Source organism: Mya arenaria, chromosome 9 (genome assembly GCF_026914265.1).
Source record: "Mya arenaria isolate MELC-2E11 chromosome 9, ASM2691426v1".
In the NCBI taxonomy this organism is placed as follows: domain Eukaryota; kingdom Metazoa; phylum Mollusca; class Bivalvia; order Myida; family Myidae; genus Mya; species Mya arenaria.
Genome location: NC_069130.1, coordinates 7,052,543 through 7,076,991, shown reverse-complemented (window position 1 = coordinate 7,076,991; position 24,449 = coordinate 7,052,543). Strand labels below are relative to the sequence as shown.

The following is a 24,449-nucleotide window of genomic DNA, read 5'->3' as shown; positions in this document are numbered from 1 at the left end:
CGGCAGTTATATGCCACCATTCGAAACAAAGAAACGTCACTAAAACAAACTTGGATTACAGTACCTAGAAAATTGGATCGATGGTGTAAATAGAAACTATAGGGACACCCCCAGTATCCATGTTGTGTTTGCTTTCTGGTCAAGTCACTCTCGTGTCCATGCATCAACTTGACTGCATATACAATGTTGAAATAAATAAAATTGAAAAAAAAGATTTTTTTTTATTTATTTCAGACAATCTTGCATACACAATTACATTCATATACATGTGCAATAAAATTACAAATGAAGCCAGATTGATTGCATAGCATAAAAGTATGTGGTACATTAAAATTACGCATAAAAACAATTGTGTATGAAACAATAAAAAAGCACACCAAAATGATATTCTTTCGTCGGATAACTGATAACAACGACTGATATCACTTATTTCGAAAGGTGTCCCTCTGATTATTTTGCTAATGCTATTGATAATGTATTTCTAAAGAACTTTGGCAATGACTTTATGTACTTAACAATATTTAAACTAGAACCTAGATATGCTTTATAAATTGTTGAAACCAGTTCAGTCAAATATGAAAAGGTATTATTAACTGGAATAATAAACAAACTTTACGTTTTGTTTATAGAATTACATTTATGATTTTTTTTTCAAAATTATGAATGCAATAAATGAATTAAGTAAATGGGAAAAGATAATAAAAATATAATAATAACATCTTCGTTTTTTAGAAAGTTTAAAGACAATATGTAATAATAGATGACATGAAGTAAGATTTTAATTATTAAGAATGGGCGGAGTGAGCGTAGCGAACGAGCCCTTTTTTAATCATTAAAATATTACTTCAGGTAACTGACTTAGAATGCAACCTCATTTGCTGACAAATTGTATACGCAAAATCTTACGCGGGGAGATGCATCGGATGATTGACAGTAGGCGGACCTTTCAAACACCCCCGAAAGTTTAAATTCTTAATGATTAAGCGTAGTACTTAATGAATGCCTATCTGTAATTTTACTAGCTGAGAATGCAGGTTGTATTCTAAGATATAATTACCTACAAAAATATAAGAACATAATGTTAACAATGTGGCCTTCTGTGAAACAAATGTATGTCAATAAAGTTTAAAACATAAACATTATAACATCACAATTAAATCACAGTTTAATGAATAGGATATACACATGTACATACAATTTTTTCTGTTTATAATGAAACAAAATTAAGTACAATTTAGTTCATACACTCACCGACAGACACTCGGTCATTCACAATTAAATATGTTCAAATAATTTAGCAGGAGTATAATGCAACGTACCCAATGGTATGTACTATTCAAAAGATGTGATTTATATTTGAATTTAAAGGTTGTTAACTTCTTTGCATTCCTTATGTCATCAGTAATTTCGTTCCATACTTTCCTACTACAATAAGAAAAGGAGTCCTTAAAACAATTATTTTGCAGTATTTTCGTTAAACAGATCAAGTTTTAAAACTGATCGAAGTGAATGCTAAATTAAGTAACTCTATCACATAGACATTGACCATGTCAGTAATAGTCGTAAAACAAAGAGAGTTATTTTATCGGTGTTTAAAGGTTAACAATTTAAGTTCATGCACTTATCCATGGAATCGTGAACGTTTTGATCTTTAAAGGATTTTTCCCAGCCGATTTTTGCAAAGTTGGTACTTTATTTATGTAACCATTATTGTCCTTGACCAAAATATGATAGCGATAATAAATGATGAGAGTATAACTATATGCATTATAAAATATACGTTTCATCTCATCTGTGGGGAGATTCTTTAGGAGATAAATTTTCGAATTGAGTTTTTTGCAAACAAAGTCTTTGAGAATGCCATTTTAGATTATTATCGATATAGATTCTAAGCAATTTTTGCCGTTAACATTTTCAAAGACTATGCCATTAATTGTTAAATTTAGTTAATTGGCTTGCATAGAGCGTCCTGATAACCATACAGTTTGATTTAGTTGGACATGTTATGTTTTGCACCAATCGATTATAGATATTGGTAAGACTCGTGAGTTTTACTAAAAAGAAGGGAAAAATCCCATTTTTGTAAAAATCATGATGTATTTTTCACTAAAAGTAGTTGAATAAATGTAAAATATGGTTATTAGTACTGCTTTCTGATCTTGAAGGCTGGATTCGACACTATAGGGTTTTTTGGACTCGGATATCAGGAGGCGCAAGCTGAGTGAGATCACAGTCTGCAAACATCCACTAGAGTCGAATACAATACCCCGGATCAAAACGCACCAATAATAACCCTTTTTGTATATACATTACTGGTTAAATCCCTTATAAATATTTATATGACAAAGTACAACTACAACGTTCAATGAAATATGGTCTACACCAATAACACAGAACAGAAAATCCATCATTCACAGACCAGAAACACGGAAAAACAATACAAATATTCACAAACTACACACTTCATATGTAGTTTATACAATAAGGGGTGTTTATAAAGGATTGTTATGTACGGCCTTTTAATGGTCAGGAAAATGTAAATGTACTAGTGGTTTAGACTAAAATGTGTGCGCAGCCCAACTCCAACAATCTCGAATAAAGTAAAAACGTAAATGGTAAAAGTATGCGTTAACTTGAGGAAACTTAAAGGGACTAGACATCATATGGTCTCCAAATTCAAATACAGTTTTACCTCAAAACAATCATAGGATTATCAATACGAACTAGTATGAGGCCGATCATACATCATTTTACATGATTAAAAGAATATTTCGTCGCTGTCTCATCTGAGCTTACCCGTTTAAAAATAGCCCACAATGGTTTTTCCATTTTATAGTGTTTATATTTAGCATGTAAATTTACGTGAGTAATACAGATACAAATGCCGACGCTATTTGTAAATTTATTGTGATTTACGTAGTTGACAAACCAAGTAAATTTCGAATTGGAAAAATACGGAAAAACTGCGGAAGATACATGTGTCGTACGCGATGTGATAAATCAGTAAGTAAGATTCAATGCGTTGTACACAACAATATCAATTTAATGAAAGTTTTTGACAATTTTCTTTTTTTTCTTCCAATGGTTTCATCTGGTGTTTAGTCCATTTAAGAATAAAACAAATAATAATAACAATTATAGGTAAACCCCAAGCATTTGTATATGAATAGGGGTCCAAACTCTATCTGCAGAAGTAGGAATACAATTCAGAGTACCTAATGCATTTTTTTTTAAAGTTACAGGTATTGTTTGAAACATTCTTATAGTGTTGAGAACTGATTTCAATGTCATTATATGACGTGATTTCAACATCGCGTAATAATACTTTTATAACCTGAAGTCATCAGAGTGTGATACGCACTACCGTATTTTGCGATTTGTATTGTGTGTTGATAGTAAAACTTATTATTATTACCTTTACTATTTATCTCAGAATGAGTGTTGTTTCATATGAAAAAAACTACAGAAACAAGTACAGTAGCCGAACGTTGAAACAAAAACCCCGTTTAATGGCACAGGGTCAACGCGAAAGAAATAGAACACACACAAAAAAAATCACAAACCAGAAGCATGGAACAATAGCACAAATTCCACAGGCAACACAGCACAATATACTATATATATATACCTAAATACTTGGTGTGTTTATCAAGGATGATTAGGTACCGCCTTGGAACGGTCAGTAAAATGCAAATTTACAAGACTCGTCACATAAAGTCATGGCAATATGCAGAATTAATAGTTGCGCAATATCAAAAATATTATCACTTAAAATTACGAACAAAATTTACTGAAAATCAATTATCACAACGCATCAACGACTATGTTTACCGGATACGTTTTAGTAATTAGCATTTTACATTACAAACAGGTGAACTCATCGACAAATATCAAATAACATCAAAAATAATAAAGCCACGCATCAGCGACTATGTTTACCGGATACGTTTTATACTTCGATGTGCAGACGTTACAAGACAATATGACCCACCAAATATAAGAAAAACAAATAAATGTTTTCGGAAATCTCAATTGTCCGCGCAACATGGCTTTTTTATGGAAGTATCATTTAGAAGTCAAACGATAAATCAATCATTCCTTTTAAAGCGTGAACAAATCAAAATTCAAACAAAGCCCCGCGGAGCAAACGCCGTTGATACACTATTTCTTCATTTCCTGTTTGACATATGTGCGTATTGCTTCTGGCATAACGTGTTCCAAGTTTCCGTTGAACACCAGTATGGATTTTGAGTTGGAGCAAAGGTAAAAAATTGAGCACAACGTCGCCGACAACCACACCAAATTTATGGCAATACCTTTGTCCTCCGAAACACCGACAAGCTATAAATTAGGTTTTGATCATAACTTAAATAAACACTTTACAAAATGAGGTGCATGTAATTGCAACTTAACTAACAAAGCAAGAGCCATACAACGACCTTAGTATTCAAAATATACTGTCAGTTAATCAATTAATTGATCAATAACAATACACCTATCTGAGGTCGTTAAATTTGCAATGGCCCGCTAAATTCTTTATAACCTCATCACGTAGCTTGAGTACTGTAAAGCATAGGAATGGTCTTGGCGGATGGTTAAGACCTCAACAGGTTAAAATTGCGCTGTTATTACATAGAATATACTATTAAAAGCCCTTACATTGTGCAAAAACCGTAAAGAAATAAGTACAAATGCACGTATAGTTTAAATAAGCCTGGAAAAGGCAATAACTTGTGTGACATCATTTGAAAATAATGTCAAAACACCTGTAGTTAATCAACTGTAAGTTTCACAACTTTAAATTGCGATCTCGGACTTTTTATGCCATATTTTCCAGTTGTTTGAGTAATTAATTTGAGACAATTATCTCCATAGTGGAACCTAACAATCCTTGATAAAACATCTAGTTTTTATGAAGTGTATATGCATTGTGTTGTTTTTTTTGTGGAGTTTTGTGCTGTTGTTCCATGTTTCTTAGTTGTGATTTTTTGTTTTTGTGTTCTATGTCTTTGGCGTTCACTCTGTGCGGGGTTAATGTTTAAACGTTTGTCTACTGGGCTTGTTTCATATAAGTGATCTCATCAGACATAAAATACAAGTACTGACAGTATTCTTGCTAAAACGAACACACATCAAATTCTAGCTAAAGCCTCCTGTCAAAAACTGATGAAAATACGACAAGTGGACAATAGTTTACCTCTTGAACGCCAGTACCTTGTATCAAATCTTCTGAGACCTTTAATGCAACTCCAACACAGAAACACACGTTTCTTTAATTAAAAACAATGGAAACTACAAGGAAAAGATGTGTATCTTAATTTTGGACCAATATGACTTTAAAGGCAAGAACATCAATGCTAAACAAACACCAAGCAAATTACCCAATGCTAAATACAACAAGCATAAAAGATGCATTCTAACTCAAAAAATAAGATTTACCACAATTACTACAATTGTTTTAATATACCGAAAATGATGAATAAATGTCGAAAACAATGGTTCTTATAAAGGATACCGAGTTTAATTTGAAAAAAGGTGCAGAAAACACGGTTTTTCTACTTTTATAGCATTCACCAATCATTTAATATGTTTGGGTTTTCAGCTATTGAATATACGGTTACAATCTGGTTAACAGTAAGTAATAACTTCTATAAATGCATTATTCAGTAAGAAGTTAAAGGTGTATCACTCAAAATTTATGTTTGATACACATGTGTATGTATTCATTTTGAATAAAAGTGTCATTTGTCATAATGTTATTTACCGTCAGTGGTAAATATTGGACTAACCGTACTAGCATTGTCAGTAAACACTATGAAAAAACTCAGTGGGAGCTTGAAGTGGTTTGCAAGCGTTAAGCAATTATCCTTAAGTGCAGAACTAAACACACAATCCTCCTCACTTGAAGGCAAACAATGCAGAAAACAAACTTATTTTATCAACTTCAAGTACTCATTGATCAGACACAGACATTACATGTTAATCATAATTTTTAAATAGATTAAGGTAACTACATAAATCATGTTTGTTAAACATTGCATTTGACAAATATTAGCCTACTGCAAAGTCATACACTTATGTTTACTAAAGCCAACAACTACCGTAAAGTCTGTATAAGCCTTTCACAACCCTAGTGGTTATATTCCAGCCTATCACTACGCTTATACTAATATCCTATATATATCTATATAGCCTTATATCTTATTAGTTGTATGAGCTCATCACCTGACTTGGTCAGCTGTTCCACAAAGAGCCTAAAGCCGGTGAAGGTTTTGTTTCTAACATTAAACAACGAACGGCAGTGCACAAACTGTAACAAAATCCCTAGATATGGAAAAAATATATCCCTTTGCTCAAACAAACGAACTGATTACTTTTGTTACCAATTTAAACTGAGATGCAATTATTCTGAAAGCGTTATTCTTGTGAAGAAAAAAACTAAATGACATTATTGTTGTTAAAATATCCTTTTCAAAACAGGAAATGACAATTTTCAGAAGCACCAGTACATGTATCTTTAAACCAAGAAAACAGCTGAGATCCATCTCATTTAAGGATTATGTCATAACTAGAATAATTCGACTTTCCATTCTTAAACTAAATGTTCATTTTAATACTGGCTAAAGTTCATTGGAAACAAGTTTGTATCAATTTACGAAATTATGACACTAAGATTTGTGTACAACTACAATCGACCTAAAAGTATTATTGAAACAGCTTCGTTTTGATTGAACGCAATCTTAAGTGCAGCACTACCGACGCGTATGTCACTTATAAGTCATTTTTCCTTTTCTTGATGACAGTCTGGTGAAGGATGGGATCGGTTTATTTCCAGACCAATTTTCGCCATAGCATCCTTTCTCTGCTCATCAATGTCAGCTTCAAAGTGATGGACGTCTTCTTCTAAAATGTGTTAAATGTAAATTTTAAAGTGTACCGTGTATTGAGACTTCATTTTTGAAAATGAACATTACATTGGCGCTTAAAAACATTTAACATTTCATTGCAGAATACTGAATAAGTTATTAGGGATGGCAACGAGTAGTAAAATTAATACTCGAGTACTCGGACGATCGTTCGATCGAGTACTCGGGTACTCGATTACACGGAAAAATGGAATATGTGTTCGCAAATATAAGATTGTGTATATACATGTATCGTTAATGACGTATATTGTGCGTTGGTCGTATTGTTGTTCATGTTCACCTTTTAAGTAAACTTTCATACGTATTTTAACAATAAATGATATAAAAAGAAAACAAATGTTGTCTCAGGCTTTTCATTTGTCTTATTCGTTTCATTTTATACAAGTATGCACTGCAGAAATACTTAAACTTTAAAGCAGCATGTGTAAAGGTAAATTAAGATGCATGTTTCCCTAATTGAATGCAGACTGATACGGACTTTTCTTTAGAAATTACCTAAACTTGTTATATGTCATTTGTTTTGAAAATATTGCTCGGTCGTTGTTGCTCTAACGCATGTATACGTATTAGTGTGCAACTGATAGCGTAAGTATTATCAAGAGTATTTGCAAAATAAAAAATGTAAATACATTTAATCAGATTGCTGTATGCATCGAAAGACGGTGTTTACATAATTGTTTTTTTATCAAAATAACTGAATGCTGCGTTATAAATAGCACTACGATATCTATAAATGCGTTAATATTGGAAAAACTTTCCGTTACGTGTCTCTATTCGTGTTAGATAGTGGGAACCCATTTAATAATATCATTTAGTTATTTTTAGTTTAGAGGTCAAGTAAACGAGCTTTTATCACGTATCCTTCACATGTTAATGAAATTCGGTTAATGCAAATTTGGCAATATCAAAATTAGAACTTCTTGTATGACTAGAAATTGAAAGATAGTCAATGTTTTGTTATGCAGGTTTGGTTTTTGCACGTTGTCATGTCTCACTTGGCTCTTGTGTTGCCGATATTGCCAATAAAACTTGAAACTTGTAGTGTACTCGCTCTAAATAAAATAAATTTATTGTAAATTATTTCTAAACAAATGGCTCAACTAAAATATCACTATCAAGTAAAACATGAATCACCAGATTAATCAGACAATCAATCAATAAATCAATAAATGAAAATGTAAAATATTAATTTTTTGAAGAAAACATAAATAAATATAAATAAATGACTAAAATACACAGCGGGGATTAGAGGGACCGTAAATTGTCCTCTTGGCAACTAACCAGATCTGATATTTTATCTGTAAATCGTGTATTTGGTGATTTTTGTATATTTTTTTCCGAGTCCTCGAGTAGTGATTTGGTACTCGAGTACTTGGACGTTCGATCGAGTACTCGAGTACTCGGGTACTCGTTGCCATCCCTATGAATAACAAATGCATTTTAAAATGCAATTAACACAACCTGAAGTTCATCAAAATCGAGCAAATGTTGTTTTATTGTGTTTTATTTAAAGAAAAGGCGCCATTGTATTCGAAAAAAATTACACGTTATGCAAAATTATTACGTATTATAACTGACTCATTAATTCATGAATGTATTTTTTTTTCATTTATCAGATAAATACTTTGAAAGTTTAAAAGTGTTAAACTTTATTGTCCCCCTTTAAAATAATAACAAAATGTGCCAGGCCGTACTTTTCATTCTCATAGACTGTACGGGAATGCATTTTTAAGGTAAATGCATGTACTTTTAAGAAACATACCTATCTTATTTTAGTAACTTTTAAAACCAACTTATTTGTAAGCGGTTATAACATATTTGTTTTTAGGGAAACCTGATTAATAAAATTAAACCACACAACCATCACTATGCAATAGTAACATGATCAATCTATTTTAGTGCATTACAAGGGACATCAACCATTATTTAATGTACACCTACCGAAAAAGGACATGAATTGAAGCTTGTGCAGTTGCTCTTGTCCTTTTTGTCTGATGAAGGCTCTCTCCAGGGCCATATCTGAAACGAGCATATAAGAATCCATAGAGGTAAACATTCTTAGAAATTCTTCGAATAAGTTATAAATGAGAAAAGAAAAGTTTCCCCGACCATAAATACACTTATTCATTCACCCATTTTTAAATTATAAGTACAAGAATCGCTAACGTCTACATCGAATCGAACAAAACACAGAACTATTTCAGAATTCTGAAATCATGGTCTTTGCATATCGCTTTAACCGATCATGAACCCTCATCATAACTGATAAAGACTCTTCTAAGCGCTTATCTAAGGTAATGTTCAAAATAAACTAAGCTAAAGCATAAAGTTTCAGACTCAAAACCACGGACGTGATTTGTTTTTGTTTGGGTTTAAGTGTAAAAGGGTTATGATTGAGATCTTTATTGATCAGAGTAGGCAGAAATAATTCATCTTAAAGAACGTATAAGCTTATAATTGTTTTGTTAGCTTTTTTAGTTTTTGAATTATCCAAACATGCCTAAGCCATCGTTTACAAACTATGTCACAAAACGGTCAGTTAAAGATGCACTATTACTCCCGAAAAAGATTTAACACAATTAATACTATTGTTTTAATTTTCAAAAAGGATGAATAAATGTCAAAAACAATGGTTCTTTTGAAGGATACCGAGTTCAATTTGAAAGAAATGTGCATAAAACACGTTATTTCTTCCTTATGAGACTACAGTAGATCGTTATAAATCTTTTAGCATTCACCAATCATTTAATATTTTTTGCGTTTTCTGTTATTACATTCACGGTTACAAACTTGTTATCAGTAATAAACAGTTTCCATAAATGCATAATTTTGTAAGTACTTCAAGGTTTATCAGTCGAAATTGATGTTTGTTAACATGTGAATGTTTTGATTTTGAATAAGAGTGTCACTTTTAACAGAAAATAAATAAATTAAGAAATCGGCCACTCCTCATTTAATGATATAATGAAAATTACAGGGACAATCCTAGTAGTTGAAAATTCAAACATAAACAATGTTAATGGTCACAAGGCAAGGGCCCAATCGACACCGAACTAGAGACACAAACATATAAACCCTCTCTACAGAGTTAAAACACCACCAACTGAACATACACGCATCAAAATATCTTTACAGAAAAATGATTGGAGTACCGCTATTAAATGGTCAGTGTAACCGGAGTCTACATACATATAAAGATGTTTACCTTTCCTTAATTTGGCGATAAAACGTTCCTTGATAGCCTTTATTGTATTGCAGCTGTCACTGCATATTTTGTTCAGCGTTGCAAACAGCTCCGGTTGACTTGATTGTCCTTCATAACATATGTACAAAAGATAAGATATAGGTACGCGTGACATATATTTTGTTTGTTTGTTTTGCTATTCGTATCTAAAACAAAACCTCTCATACAAAACTAAAAGAGAAAAACCACAATATTGAAATTGTCTGTGTGAAACATAAGTGCGGCTAAACAATTTTGCGGGGTCTAATTAAGTGCATGTATGTCGAATAACTAGATAGGTGACAAACAAGTTCCGGAATAACAAACAGACAAGGGATTTGTGATCCCCAAGTCATATGAAACAAAAATATATAGAAAACATGAATATGATAAATGTCAAAACTAACACAAAATGTTCCAACTATTCGTAAGACATGATTGCCGTAGTAAATTAAAAATGCGCAAAATCTGCGTAGTCAAAATCATATCTAATATGATATGAAAACATTATATTCATGAATATAACATCCTTATTAGCTGTAACTTTGTTATTATACTGGCATGTCACTATCTCGGTTAAACCTTCACGCAGAATGTAAGTTATGTTTGTTGACAATGAATGCTGTTACATTTCAAACTGAATAATGTAATGTCATGTTATATTGTGTAATTTTATGTTATTTTTCGTTGTCCATAATTGTAATTATGTCTCTTAAGTATCATGGTGTGTAGAATAATTTCTAATTACACCGTTTATATAGGTATTGGACGGACAGCAGAAACAAAAACCCAAGTTAAACCACAAATTGTAGCACCTAAAACAAGTTATTAAACTATTTGAAATCAGCTTCGAGACAATTTGGGCTAAATAGCCAAGAAACAATGTTATTGTTCAGAAAACTACAGTTTAGAATTACTTAAGGAAAAGTTTTAAAGAATTATTAGAATACCCACCAGTTAAATTTCCATTCACGAATTCATCGCTCAAGCTTTTCCATAGACTCTTCAACTGCTCATCAATAAAGCTAACCAGACTACGCATAAGCTTTCTTTCAGCTGTGAAAGGAAAAGAAATGAATAGATAACTTGTTACAAAAGGTAGCAAAAACAGAGATGAAAAAGTTATTGAGCTATTACTTAAATCATTTGTTTACCTTTTACGTTGTCGTTTTTGTCACTGAGGATATAAGGGATTAAGAAATTATGTTACATGTTGACCAACAACGATTTTGAAGTTTCTGAGATCGCAATGAAAGACAATATAAACATATAAAAAGCTTATCGGAAAATTAATTAAGACATACCATCCACATTGTCAAGCCCTTTAAACCAAGTGTCTAGTAATATAAGACTTTTGTCCATAATAGTCACGGTCTTTGCAACATCATTTCTGTTTTGTCCATTGCTGGCTTCATCAAAATAAGCATCTTTTGGAACAACAATGACTGTTTTATTACTCCCGTCACTATCATATGTAACTGCCCGTATATCTGAAACATATAAAGTGTTCTTTTTATCAATAATGTGTTTAGAATAAAGTATTTTTCACGGCTTCACTTGAGGCAGTGATATAGTGTTATATTGAATCTCATAAAAGTGAAAAACAGTCCAAACAAAAAGGAATGGTTGATAATGAAATAAACGTTATAATGAAACATGTTTTTTCATATAAAATTAACAACACAAATGGCTGGTAAGTGTTGCTTAGGTCCAATCAAATCAAATACTTTAATGCTAGAAAAAAAAATACCTGTGCGTTGCCATCTTTTTTCCCCGTAGCTGTCAATTTCTTTTTTTGTATCAGAACTCTGAAAGTATATATTTTCAAAATTAGTTGTAGAATATTTATATGAAAAAACAAAGAGACAAGCTTAGTAGTTAAAAGTTAAAACCCCGTTCGATGGCACAGGGAAAATGCCAAGGACATAGAACACAAAAACAAACAATTTCAAACAAGAAACATGGAACAACAGCAAAAAAACTCCATAAACGACATAGTGCACTATATAAGCAACTAAATGTGTTTATCAAGGATTGTTAGGTACCTTTTCTCGTTCAGTAAATTTATTGGGGGTTTAAACCAGTTTGTGTGCACAACCTCACTCTTATACCAACAATCCCGAATAAAGTAAAAACGTAAAAGGTAAATCTTATCAAAGTATGCATTAAATTGAGGAATATTAATAAGAAAATAAATGGTTATATACTAACAGGTAACCCCAAATTTTTCAATAATTATGGATCCCAACTATATTTGCAGACGAAAGAATACAATTCAGAGTGCCTAGAAGCCATATTTCATTTACGTAGATATTAGACCGATATGTCGAATGAGTTTATTTTGCAACACTCTATTCAAAATAGAACATGTACTATTTGTCAAAATGTAATTTGATAAACACAGATGAATGCTGTAAAACATCCTAACAATGAACATGACTTGTTTGCAACATGCATATTTCTTTCTTTCTTTTTCAAATCCTGCATTTTCAACTGACATGTTAATGATTATAAATTGATTTATTATGATGTAACATTGTGTTATAATAATGTATGTCTATTTAAGCTATGTATATTAACGATGTGCTATGTACAAATCGAATATAAACACTTCCGTCTGTCGGTCGGTCGGTCGGTCGGTCGGTCGGTCGGTCTGTCTGTCTGTCTGTCTGTCTGTCTGTCTGTCTGTCTGTCTGTCTGTCTGTCTGTCTGTTTTCATTCATGTTTTATAATTATTTTCATCCATCCATCCATCCTTCCATCTTTTTTATCCGCCCGTCCTGTATTTGTTTGTTTGTTTGTTTTTTTATTTATTTATTGCAATATACCGTAAAAGCGACATAGTCTTATGACATGTTGTCCAACATAGTCTGAGCAACTTATTGTACAAAACATAAAATAAGAATATATTCAAAACTATTTCAATATTTATAAATATAAATATAATACGCATAGAAATAAATTATAAAATGTGTATAATGGCTGAAATGGCAGGATTTCGAAATATATATTCGATTCCTAAATTTTACACTGCTGTAATTTCTCACGATCCAAGAAACTTCGCTAAAAGTTTACTTCCCCGAACCCCTTATATATTAGTAAAAATTTACGGAAAGGAAATAAACGCATATATGTTTTATCATAATAAATTATACTTCATGCGTTCATCCTCTTTCATAAAGGTCGTCATTTTTTTAAAAGGTGAAAAATAAGAAACCATCGCACAAATTCAAAAGTGCATTAGTTGTTGAAATGACGTTGCAATATTTTAAAAAAAAATGTGAAACCCTACAACAAATGACTTTAGGAAACTAAGTTTTGGTAGAAAGGTGTCAAAATTATGTTCAATTAATTATTCCTGTATTTGATAAATTAAGCTTATTAAATATATTATAAAAGAGACATACCAAATCAAAAGTTGGATAATAACATGATGAATAAAACGCAAAAGAATGCCACCCATGTGTAAGAAAACAATCGGCATCAATAACAGAAGATTTTATCTTATGGCACATCTATGACAAAGATGGAACTCAAATAATTGTGCTGTACCTCAATAATTAACATCGAAATTGTATTTAGGTTGTTATAATGAATATAAACTGTTTCTATGAAAACTAATTAGTTATAATCAAATTCGAATTAACAAGATTCAATTAATGAATTAATCAGGTCTTAGCAGTGTGTTTAAAACACAGACAAAGCAAATAACTCATTAAATGGAAGGCACGGTCGATTACAACGACAAGGAAGTTTAATAGTGCATTGATAGACGATATCTAAAAATTGTGGTGGACCGGTTTATGATGAGGAATGTTTGGAATGTAATTATTACACAATTGAACAGAATATCAACAAAATTGAGCGCCATGTAGACGGACATAAACAATGCATGAATATGAAACTGATGCTAATGCAAAAATAAATTAGGGTAGTTTTAGGGACCAGTGTCCTATCGCTACCAATGAGCGTTATTCGAGGGAAAATGTCGTTATTTTATATTATATATATTTATGGTAATATTAATACAAGCACTATTAAAGCTACATATACAGATTATTGTACATCTTAAGTATGTACCGGAACACAACAGTTTGTAAAAGCGTTCAATTTATCAAAACGAAATATTTGTTTTGAAAAATTAAAATTAATCTAATTAATCATGAAAATGGTAAATATTATTTTATACCACAAGTACTTAACTGGTTACACCAGGCTAAAAGGTGCATAAGTAAATTGATGATTAAACGTTTTGCCACGTCCCAGATGAAAGCGTTTGTACATGTACTCATTTATTCTAGACAGTTGGAAATCGGTTTCATTAATATATTTTCTTAAAGCTGCATTCTCACAGATAAATCCTTTTAACAACTTTTTTTTTATTTTTTGTCTAGGAATGAGCAAATTTATGCGTTAAAATCTGCAAACAAATTATAGAAGATTGCTGACAAATGATCAGATCGCAGATTTTTATATTTCCATTCGAAAAATAATGTTTTATGGCTCAAACCGTTATTAATGGTTTAAGAAAAATGCATAAAACATCATTTTTTAACTTATATATAAAATTCTGCGACGTAAAGGTACAATGTAAATGATTAAATAATAACATCATATAGAATTGAATTAATCATCTTCATTAAACAATCAGAATCAGCAAGTAATTTAAAACACAAAACAGGCAGAACATAAACCATTCCAATCAGATCTTAATCTACAATTACAAATGTACTGTCTGATGATAACTATCTACGTCATCGGCGATCAAAACTGCGCATGTGGGGCTTCCACAGGAGGGCAAAGGAGATTTACAAATAGGGGGTATTTAAAAACTAATTTTACATATCCATGATTCTCCGATTATAAGCATAAAATAAGCAGAAAAAATGTTTACTTTAGTGTTACACGTAATCATATAAAATATTTTTTTTCATTTCTGGCTTTCACTCATGAAAACAGGTTTTAAAATGACTCTCGTGAAATAAAATATGAACTTACAGTGAAATAAACAAATATCCTCTATATTTAAGAATGAATATAATCATTGAATGACTATGAACTTATTTCATTATATCAGTATAATCTATATATATAATTAGAGTTCAGGGAAAGGAACAAAAATTCAATAATCTTAAATTCCATTTATTTTTACTTCATAGCAAACAAACCATGACAGTTTGGCACATTTATAGTAAAACTGTTTAAAAAAATTGAAATAATATTGAAATAATATTGAAATAAAATTGAAATACAATTAATAGTTAAAAAATAACATTTAAGTTTGTAACGATGCCGTATAAACAATTCTGGATAGCATATACATGCAAACACAACAGCGTGGATTAACAAAACTAACAAATATATGCTAGCATAGCACTTGGTGCTGAATAGATTCACCACGAACTTAGCGGACGGGAATAATTCTTCTGAGTTGAGTACTCAATAATTGAATAACAGGAAAGAACATTAAACACACTATTTTGAAACGAGAACTTCGGAATGGAATAATAGGAAAGAACATTAAGCACACTATTTTGAAACGAGAACTTCGGAATGGAATAATAGGAAAGAACATTAAGCACACTATTTTGAAACGAGAACTTCGGAATGGAATAACGGGAAAGAACATTAAGCACACTATTTTGAAACGAGAACTTCGGAATGAAATAACAGGAAAGAACATTAAGCACACTATTTTGAAACGAGAACTTCGGTATGAAATAACAGGAAAGAACATTAAGCACAGTATTTTGAAACGAGAACTTCGGAACGGAATAACAGGAAAGAACATAAGTCACATTATTTTGAAACGAGAACTTCGGAACGGAATAACAGGAAAGAACAATAAGCACACTATTTTGAAACGAGAACTTCGGAATGGAATAACGGGAAAGAACATTTACCACATTATTTTGAAATGAGAACTTCGGAACGGAATAACAGGAAAGAACATTAAGCACACTATTTTGAAATGAGAACTTCGGAACGGAATAACAGGAAAGAACATTAAGCACACTATTTTGAAACGAGAACTTCGGAATGGAATAACAGGAAAGAACATTTACCACACTATTTTGAAATGAGAACTTCAGAATTGAATAACAGGAAAGAACATTTACCACACTATTTTGAAACGAGAACTTCGGAATGGAATAACAGGAAAGAATATTAAGCACACTATTTTAAAACGAGAACTTCGGGAAGAACATTAAGCACAGTATTTTGAAACGAGAACTTCTGAACGGAATAACAGGAAAGAAAATTAGACACACTATTTTGAAACGAGAACTTCGGAACGGAATAACAGGGAAGAACATTAAGCACACTATTTTGAAACGAGAACTTCGGAATGGAATAACAGGAAAGAACATTTACCACACTATTTTAAATGAGAACTTCGGAATGGAATAACAGGAAAGAAAATTTACCACACTGTTTTGAAATGAGAACTTCGGAATGGAATTACAGGAAAGAACATTGAGATGAGAATACTGGAATAAAAGAACAAGAAAAGAGCATTCAGTACACTGAACTATGGGGTGGAATCCTTCGCTATCAGACGTGTTCAGTCAGCAAGGGTTTAAAAATTTGGATTTAGAATTACGGATTAAAAAGAATCGTATTAGGTTATTTTTCCGGTTTTTTTTCCGTTGGGAAATGAAAGTCGGGATTTCCTGTGAGATCTCAACATTGCTCGGTTTTGTACCTAGTATAAGAGACCTGAGAAACGTCTACATACGTCTGTGTCCAGGCAAGTCCGGCTCGAATAATGGCCTGATACATGTACCTGGCGATCGGGACAAGGTTGAGAAAGAATATGCCAAACAGTTAAAGTTCCTGACCACCAGGATAAGTTCCTGACAACCAGCCCAAGTTTCATACCACCAGGCTAAGTTCCTAACCACCAGCCGAAGTCACTGACCACCAAGTTTCTGACCACCAGGCTTGCCAGTTAGTAAATCAAAATACACCAAAACAAAATCATTTTCCATAACATGTGTAACCAAGGCAAACAAAAACCTAAGAAAACATAATTTAAAGTAAAGTAACTGGCATAGTAGGTATTTTGATAGCCTGTAATAAAAATAGCCTGTAGTCTGAGTTATAGTACTACCCGAATACTAGCTATTAAGATATATAATCGACAACTAATTAAAACAAAATGTTTGCGAAAATATGTAGTTTTTTTAACAAATAGTGCAAAAAAGTGTGTTGTGACTGGACTGTACTAATTTTTCCGATTAAATCTGGTCCAGTCAATTATAGTAGATAATTTACTGGTATGGATAGTTTAATTTGCGCGACTGTATTGAATTATAAAACAAATGCCTTTATTCATATTTGCTCCTATATGTTCAGTATAATATCACAATATCTCGAGCTTTAACAGTATCGGAATAATGACAACTTCAAACACCGACACTTGATATAGCCACAGCATAAATGATGGTTGTACAGTATCTGATAATAACACACCCCACCCCTTCCCACACACTTTGTGTAAATAGGCTCAGTAGGTTCAGATGAAAAATTAAGTGACGGTCCGTTTGCAATTAGTTGGGGACGAAATGGTAAAACAGAGTATGGACATATATAAGAAAATATGGAACCAAAAGGTAGTATGAACCCCGGCCTAACCCACCCCCTCGTACACGGACTTGTATATACTTATGGAAATTAAAGTGTTTCCGGTAATTTGATTTTTCCACTTACAGAAGATATTCTTGCTGTATGATTGTTTATTCAGCTATTCTTATACTTTTGAAATCATACCTACTTAATACATTTTTCATTTAAATCATTTATTGTTTATTTACGATACTGTGTATGTTTTTTGTATCCATTGCAATAAATTCATTTCAAATCTGTCAGAAATATGTTCCCTAGCAAACCCGATCTAGAGTATCTTCTAGGCTAGACAATGGCGGTACTTTAAATTTATGCAATATCATGTTACGCTATGCTGTTATCTTAAATTTGATGAAAGATTTAAATAAAATCTAACAAGTACTCGCACAAAGTAAACAATATTGTAAACATGTAGTCACAAAGAAGCTCTTACCTTAAAGTGGTGTTTCAAACTGCACCCTTTTTCTGAATCGAACGTTTTTATTCCTTCAAGGTATGTAATATATAGCGCACGTTCATGATCAGTTGAGTCTCCGTGGTCAATGCGATTAAACTCTGCGACAATATTGTCATACATCTTAGATAGAAGATTCAGATGCCCAGAAGGCGCCGATGATATCCACTCTCGAAGAAGCCTGAAACATTGTTCGTTAAAGAGGCTTGTCGGCTGCTGGTCATCTGTGGTCAGTATGCAGTGTCGCGCAAGTTCTTTTTGACAACGCAAACACTGTAGAAGACACCTCAACCCATCTTTCTTTTCATCATTGTCGATTCCAAGTATGAAAGCCGGGTCGCCATAAAATGCGTAGTAATTCCATTTTTTTCGGAGATATTGGAGCTTCTTCTCACTAAATGACTGCCCAATTTCCAGACACGTCTTAGCATGGCTATACACAACTTGAACCTTAATATAATTGGCCACGTGCTTTGACCACACCATCTTGTATTTGAGTTTTATGTCACCATTTTGTTTGATAGTTTGTTAATAATTGAAATACTTCCACCTGAATGTCAAGAAAGACTTATCACCTTGTTAATTGTTACGAATGTTTAATCAATCCTCCTTTGTGAAAATTTTGTTCAACTGAAACGCAATACGCGAAACTACTTGAATCGTATACAAAAACTACTCCATTGTGAAATGCAGTGTTAATACTTCCTTGTATCAGAAATAAGTTACGAAACCATGAATTGTAGTCCGTGCAATATTTTCATAAATATGTTCACGAGTATAAGTTAATTATATTCATCAAATCCTACAATTGGCACATTACTAATATTTAAACACTGTAGCTTGAATCATGTTCGGATGTTTGTTCACTGAGAGAAGTTCAGTTGTATCTGTTATTATGTAATACATCTGCAAATTCGTTGTGCAGGAAGGCATTTCACAAATAACAAAATAATAATTATACCGCATGTCATTTTAATTGCAAAATAATATCTAAGAGTTGAATTAACTGTTTGTTTAATGCAAATATATATAATCTATATAATCTAGCTATGTTGTTGATATTGTTAGGGACTAGTTTATGCGTTACTATAAATATCTGTAAATAGGTTTTCTAATCGTCTTGTATTAGACAAATGATATTCACATATCACATTACTGCGTGATTAATCCAAATGTTTTTTTACGAGCGGACCAATTAAAATCGCAAAGAAGATATAAAATAAGAAGGTCTCACTGCACTGAAAACTCCATTTGTTAATTTGTAATTTTATGACTTGATAGTATGCAATGTTTGACAATAACGTGACCTTCAACGCCATGATAATATTTGGTTACACATTTGAACATTAACCTTATCTGACCAATTGTTCTGTGAATGATTTAGCAAAATTTCGAGCTGTTTTATTGTTATACTGGTTCATGTAAATATATATATCATTATGCCTTAAAGAAAAAGTGACGGTTATTCAAACAATAGGAAATGTATTGAATATGATAGTGATCATGTATCAAATATTGACATGGACAAACAGAATTGCAAATGCATGTACATGCTACATGTACACAGAATAGCAAAGGTCAACCTCCAATACGCTTATGGAAGTAGGCACAAGTATGGGGTCTAAGGGATAATATTTACACCTCAACTTCAATTCCTTAAATGAACTGCCTTTCGGCAATTGCGTTCATCAATCGATGAACGCAACATCTTCGGATATGTTCGGATCGTAATTCATTGCATAACAATATACATGAAAGCTATTGATCTTGTTATTGGTTGTATTGTGTCAGCAGGTCCCGTAAAATATAGATCAACATTTTAGGAAGTGTTAGTTTATTGTATTTTAAATATATTGGTGCCAGAAGTGTTTACGTTTTAAAGTGATTTCAAGTGGTTGATCTTTTCCCACGTTATTGTGACGTCATTTGAAAAAAATGTTTCCGGTTATAGTCGGGTCGTTCTATTTACTGAATAGGTAAGAACGGATTACTGAAAAGTTTTTTTTAAATGAAATTAAATATTTTTTTAACAATTCTTGAATGAAATAATGAACTATTGGTGTAAATATAAGGAATGAATTGCGGGGTTGATGTCATTATCGGGGATATGAACGCAATTGGGTTGGTCAAAGTACGCGGGGAGTCTTTCGGACTCCACACACATTGACCAACCCAATTGCGTTCATACCCCGATAATGACATCAACCCCGCAATTCATTCCTTAACTGGCTGACAAAGAAGAAAAGGAACATTGACCGAAATGTAAACACAGGCATGGTAAAGAAGGGGATATTGACTTACAAATCGTGAAGGTATAATCTAAAAAAGGATATTGGTGAACATTTTTTAAGGTATGGGCGCCAATGGGATTTTGATCTACATGCAATCATATGACCAGTAGCCGAGAAGAAATTGACAAACAAGTATACACAGGTATGGGAGTCAAAGGAATTATTATCAACAAGTGATCGACAAATATTCTGATGCAAGCAAAACTTGAGGCTGTTTGACATTAAAGATATCATAGGTGTGAGGGCCTCGGGGATATCTACCGAAACGTCATCACATGTATTGAATTGAAAGAGATATTCACAGATGTATCACAAATCGGAAAAAGGGTATATTGACCAATCATCATTGATGTGTCGGCCATGAGCATATTTTCATCACAAGTACATGCATGGGGCCTCTGGATTATTTGAAGACAGGTCATCACAGGAACATCTACAGTGCCATCTCATCCGTCTTCATTGCAACACTGACACTTCAGCTAAATTTTCGTCTCGGGCGTTTTAGTGCAATGCCACTTCACATTATAGTACTGTCTCGGGCGTTTAAATTGCAACACAGACACTGCCCCTAACAGTGCAGTATCGGGCATCTTAATTGCAACACTGACACACACCCCTACAGTGATGTCTCGAAAGTATCGGTTGTAACATTTACACTGCATCTAACAGTGCAGTATCGGGCGTCTTAATTGCAACAGTGACACAGACCCCTACAGTGACGTCTCGAGCGCGTTGGTTGTAACATTTGCACTGCCCCTAATAGTGCCGTCTCGGTTGTCTTAATTGCAACACTGACACACATCCCTACAGTGACGTCTCGAGCGTGTTGGTTTTAACATTTACCCTAGAGTACCACCTTGGGCGGCTTGATTGCAACACTTTCTCTACGCCCTACAGTGCCGTCTCGGGTGTCTTAATTGAAACACTGACACACACCTCTGCAGTGATGTCTCGAGCGTATAGTTGTAACATTTATACTGTCCCTCACAGTACCGTCTCCGGCGTCTGAAATGCAACACTGACACTGATTCCTACAGCGCCGTCTTTAGCGTCTAAATTGCAACACTGACACAGCCCCATACAGTGCCGTCTTGTGCGTCTAAGTTGAAAAATATACACTCCCTGTGCTGGAAAGATTGTTTCCTTATTTTTCACTTGTTCGTTTCAATCACCTGCCCCACGATGTGTAACTCCTGCCTGTCTTTAGATTTTAATGTGATGGTTGCTCGTAACCTTTTTTGGCAATATGGTACTTACTTATTCACAAATTTTGGTGTTTTCGACACAATCTTGCATAGATTCTTGCTCTGTAGCCCTCACAGTGTAAGTTTAATACTTTTATTGTGTTTTACTTGTAATTTGTATTTTTTGCTGTAATTAAGCTGGTTATATTTCTTCTCTAAAGGTTACCTTGTCAAAAATTCTTTAATTTCTCGTTCGTACTCATTACTGTTCGTACCTTATATTTTCTCAGAATTTTGTCTTATTTAAAGCTTTTATAATGTATCTTAGCATGATTAAAGTGGAATTGTTATTAAGCAACACATATAAACGTCTTTATTGACTTTGTTTATTTCCATCAGTATTATGTCATTAGTTTTGCATTCAATTTATTTCATGTACATATAGTTTAGACTGTTTCATTGTATTTTTCAGTTTCTTACCGAATCACATCAGATTGAATAAAAGGGTTAAACTTAACGGCGTTGCTTGTTTCGCAACACAAGTTATGGTCGTTATACTCCCCTCACAGTGTTGTATCGGGTGTACTAATTGCAAACCTGACACAGCCCCTACGGTGACATATTGGGCGTTTTAATTGCAACACTGACACTTCCCCTAAAGTGCCATCTTTCCTCACAGTGTTGTATCGGGTGTACTAATTGCAAACCTTACACGTCTTCTACGGTGACATATTGGGCATTTTAATTGCGACACTGACACTTCCCCTAAAGTGCCATCTCCCCTCACAGTGTTGTTTCGGGTATACTAATTGCAAACCTGACACGGCCCCTACGGTGAAATATTGGGCGTTTTAATTGCAACACTGACACTTCCCCTAAAGTGCCATCTCGGGCGGTCTTATTGCAACAATTACACGCCTCCCTTCTGTGCCAACTCGAGCGTTTTAATTTTACCACTAAAACGGCCCTTTACAGTACTATCTCTGGCGGGTTGATTGTAACACTGACACTCCCCCATACAGTGTAATTAAGGGTGTCTTGTTTGAAACACTGACACTGCCCCATAGTGTGCCATTTCGGGCGTCTTAATTGCAACACTGACACTGTCCCCTACTGTACCATCTTGGGCGTTTTAATTGCAAAACTGACACTGCTCAACTACGGTGCCATCTCGGTTGTCTTGATTGCTATACTGACAATACTACCAATAATGCCATTTCGGGGGTCTTGATTGCAACACTCACATTGCCACCTACAGTGCCATCTGGTGCGTCTTGACTATAACACTGAAACTACCACCATATTACCATCCCAGGAGTCATAATTGCAACACTGATATTGCCGCATACAGAACCATCTCGGACGTCCTAATTGCAACACTAACATTGCACTAAACAGTACCATCTCGGGCGTCTTAATTGCAACACTAACACTACCCACTACAGAGCCATTTTAGGCGTCGTAATTGCAAAAATAACACTGCCCTATTTAGTACCATCCCGGGCGTCTTGACTGCATCACTAACACTGCCCCCTAGAGTGCATTCCCGGGCGTCTTGACTGCAAAAGCTGACACTGCCCACTAGAGTGCCATCTCGGGAGTCTTGACTGCAAAACTGACACTGCCCACTATGGTGCCATCTCGGGCGTCTTGACTGCAACACTGACACTGCTCACTACAATGCTATCTAGGGCAATCTTATTGAAACACTGACACTCCATTATACAATACCATCTCGAGCTCCTGAATTGCAACACTTGCACTGCCCTATACAGTACCATCCCGGGCATCCTGATTGCAACACTGCCACTGCCCACTAGAGTGCCATCTCGGGCGTCTTGACTGCAAAACTGACACTGCCCACTAGAGTGCCAAGTCGGGCGTCTTGACTGCAAAACTGACACTGCCCACTAGAGTGCCAAGTCGGGCGTCTTGACTGCAAAACTGACACTGCCCACTAGAGTGCCAAGTCGGGCGTCTTGACTGCAAAACTGACACTGCCCACTAGAGTGCCAAGTCGGGCGTCTTGACTGCAAAACTGACACTGCTCACTAGAGTGCCATCTCGGGCATCTTGACTGCAAAACTGACACTGCTCACTATAGTGCCATCTCGGGCGTCTTGACTGCAACACTGACACTGCTCACTACAATGCTATCTCGGGCAATCTTATTGAAACACTGACACTCCCTTATACAGTACCATCTCGAGCTCCTGAATTGCACCACTTGCACTGCCCTATACAGTACCATCCCGGGCATCCTGATTGCAACACTGCCACTGCCCACTAGAGTGCCATCTCGGGCGTCTTGACTGCAAAACTGACACTGCCCACTAGAGTGCCAAGTCGGGCGTCTTGACTGCAAAACTGACACTGCCCACTAGAGTGCCAAGTCGGGCGTCTTGACTGCAAAACTGACACTGCTCACTAGAGTGCCATCTCGGGCATCTTGACTGCAAAACTGACACTGCCCACTATAGTGCCATCTCGGGCGTCTTGACTGCAACACTGACACTGCTCACTACAATGATATCTCGGGCGTCCTAATTGAAACACTGACACTCCCTTATACAGTACCATCTCGACTCCTGAATTGCACCACTTACACTGCCCTATACAGTACCATCCCGGGCATCCTAATTGCAACACTGCCACTGCCAACTAGAGTGCCATCTCGGGCGTCTTGACTGCAAAACTGACACTGCTTACTACAATGCAATCTCGGGCGTCTGACTGACACTC

The 24,449-nt window shown here is 34.2% G+C and overlaps 1 protein-coding gene and 1 long non-coding RNA gene across 2 annotated transcripts; one reads left to right on the top strand and one right to left on the bottom strand.

Annotated features, from left to right (window-relative positions):
* Window positions 1-212: 212 nt before the first annotated feature.
* Window positions 213-19,090, bottom strand: LOC128203452 (uncharacterized). Its single transcript, XM_052904874.1, has 7 exons — window positions 18,212-19,090; window positions 11,900-11,957; window positions 11,454-11,639; window positions 11,104-11,205; window positions 10,132-10,239; window positions 8,868-8,945; window positions 213-6,903 (listed from the first exon to the last, which is right to left on the bottom strand). The coding sequence occupies exons 1-7, from the start codon at window positions 18,716-18,718 to the stop codon at window positions 6,779-6,781; spliced, it is 1,164 nt and encodes a 387-aa protein (XP_052760834.1). The 5' UTR covers window positions 18,719-19,090; the 3' UTR covers window positions 213-6,778.
* A 2,577-nt stretch (window positions 19,091-21,667) lies between these two features.
* LOC128245421 (uncharacterized) lies at window positions 21,668-22,224 on the top strand. Its single transcript, XR_008263147.1, has 2 exons — window positions 21,668-21,846; window positions 22,180-22,224. It is a non-coding gene; the product is annotated as an uncharacterized LOC128245421 (long non-coding RNA).
* The last annotated feature ends 2,225 nt before the right edge of the window (window positions 22,225-24,449 follow it).

Excerpts from the sequence above, each read along its gene's own strand:
- LOC128203452 (XM_052904874.1), bottom strand. The coding sequence starts at position 18,718 with ATGGTGTGGTCAAAGCACGTGGCCAATTATATTAAGGTTCAAGTTGTG. Across the intron at positions 11,958-18,211 it reads GTTTGAAACACCACTTTAAG|AGTTCTGATACAAAAAAAGA; the intron begins GTAAGAGCTTCT and ends ATATACTTTCAG. Across the intron at positions 8,946-10,131 it reads TATCGCCAAATTAAGGAAAG|ATATGGCCCTGGAGAGAGCC; the intron begins GTAAACATCTTT and ends TGCTCGTTTCAG.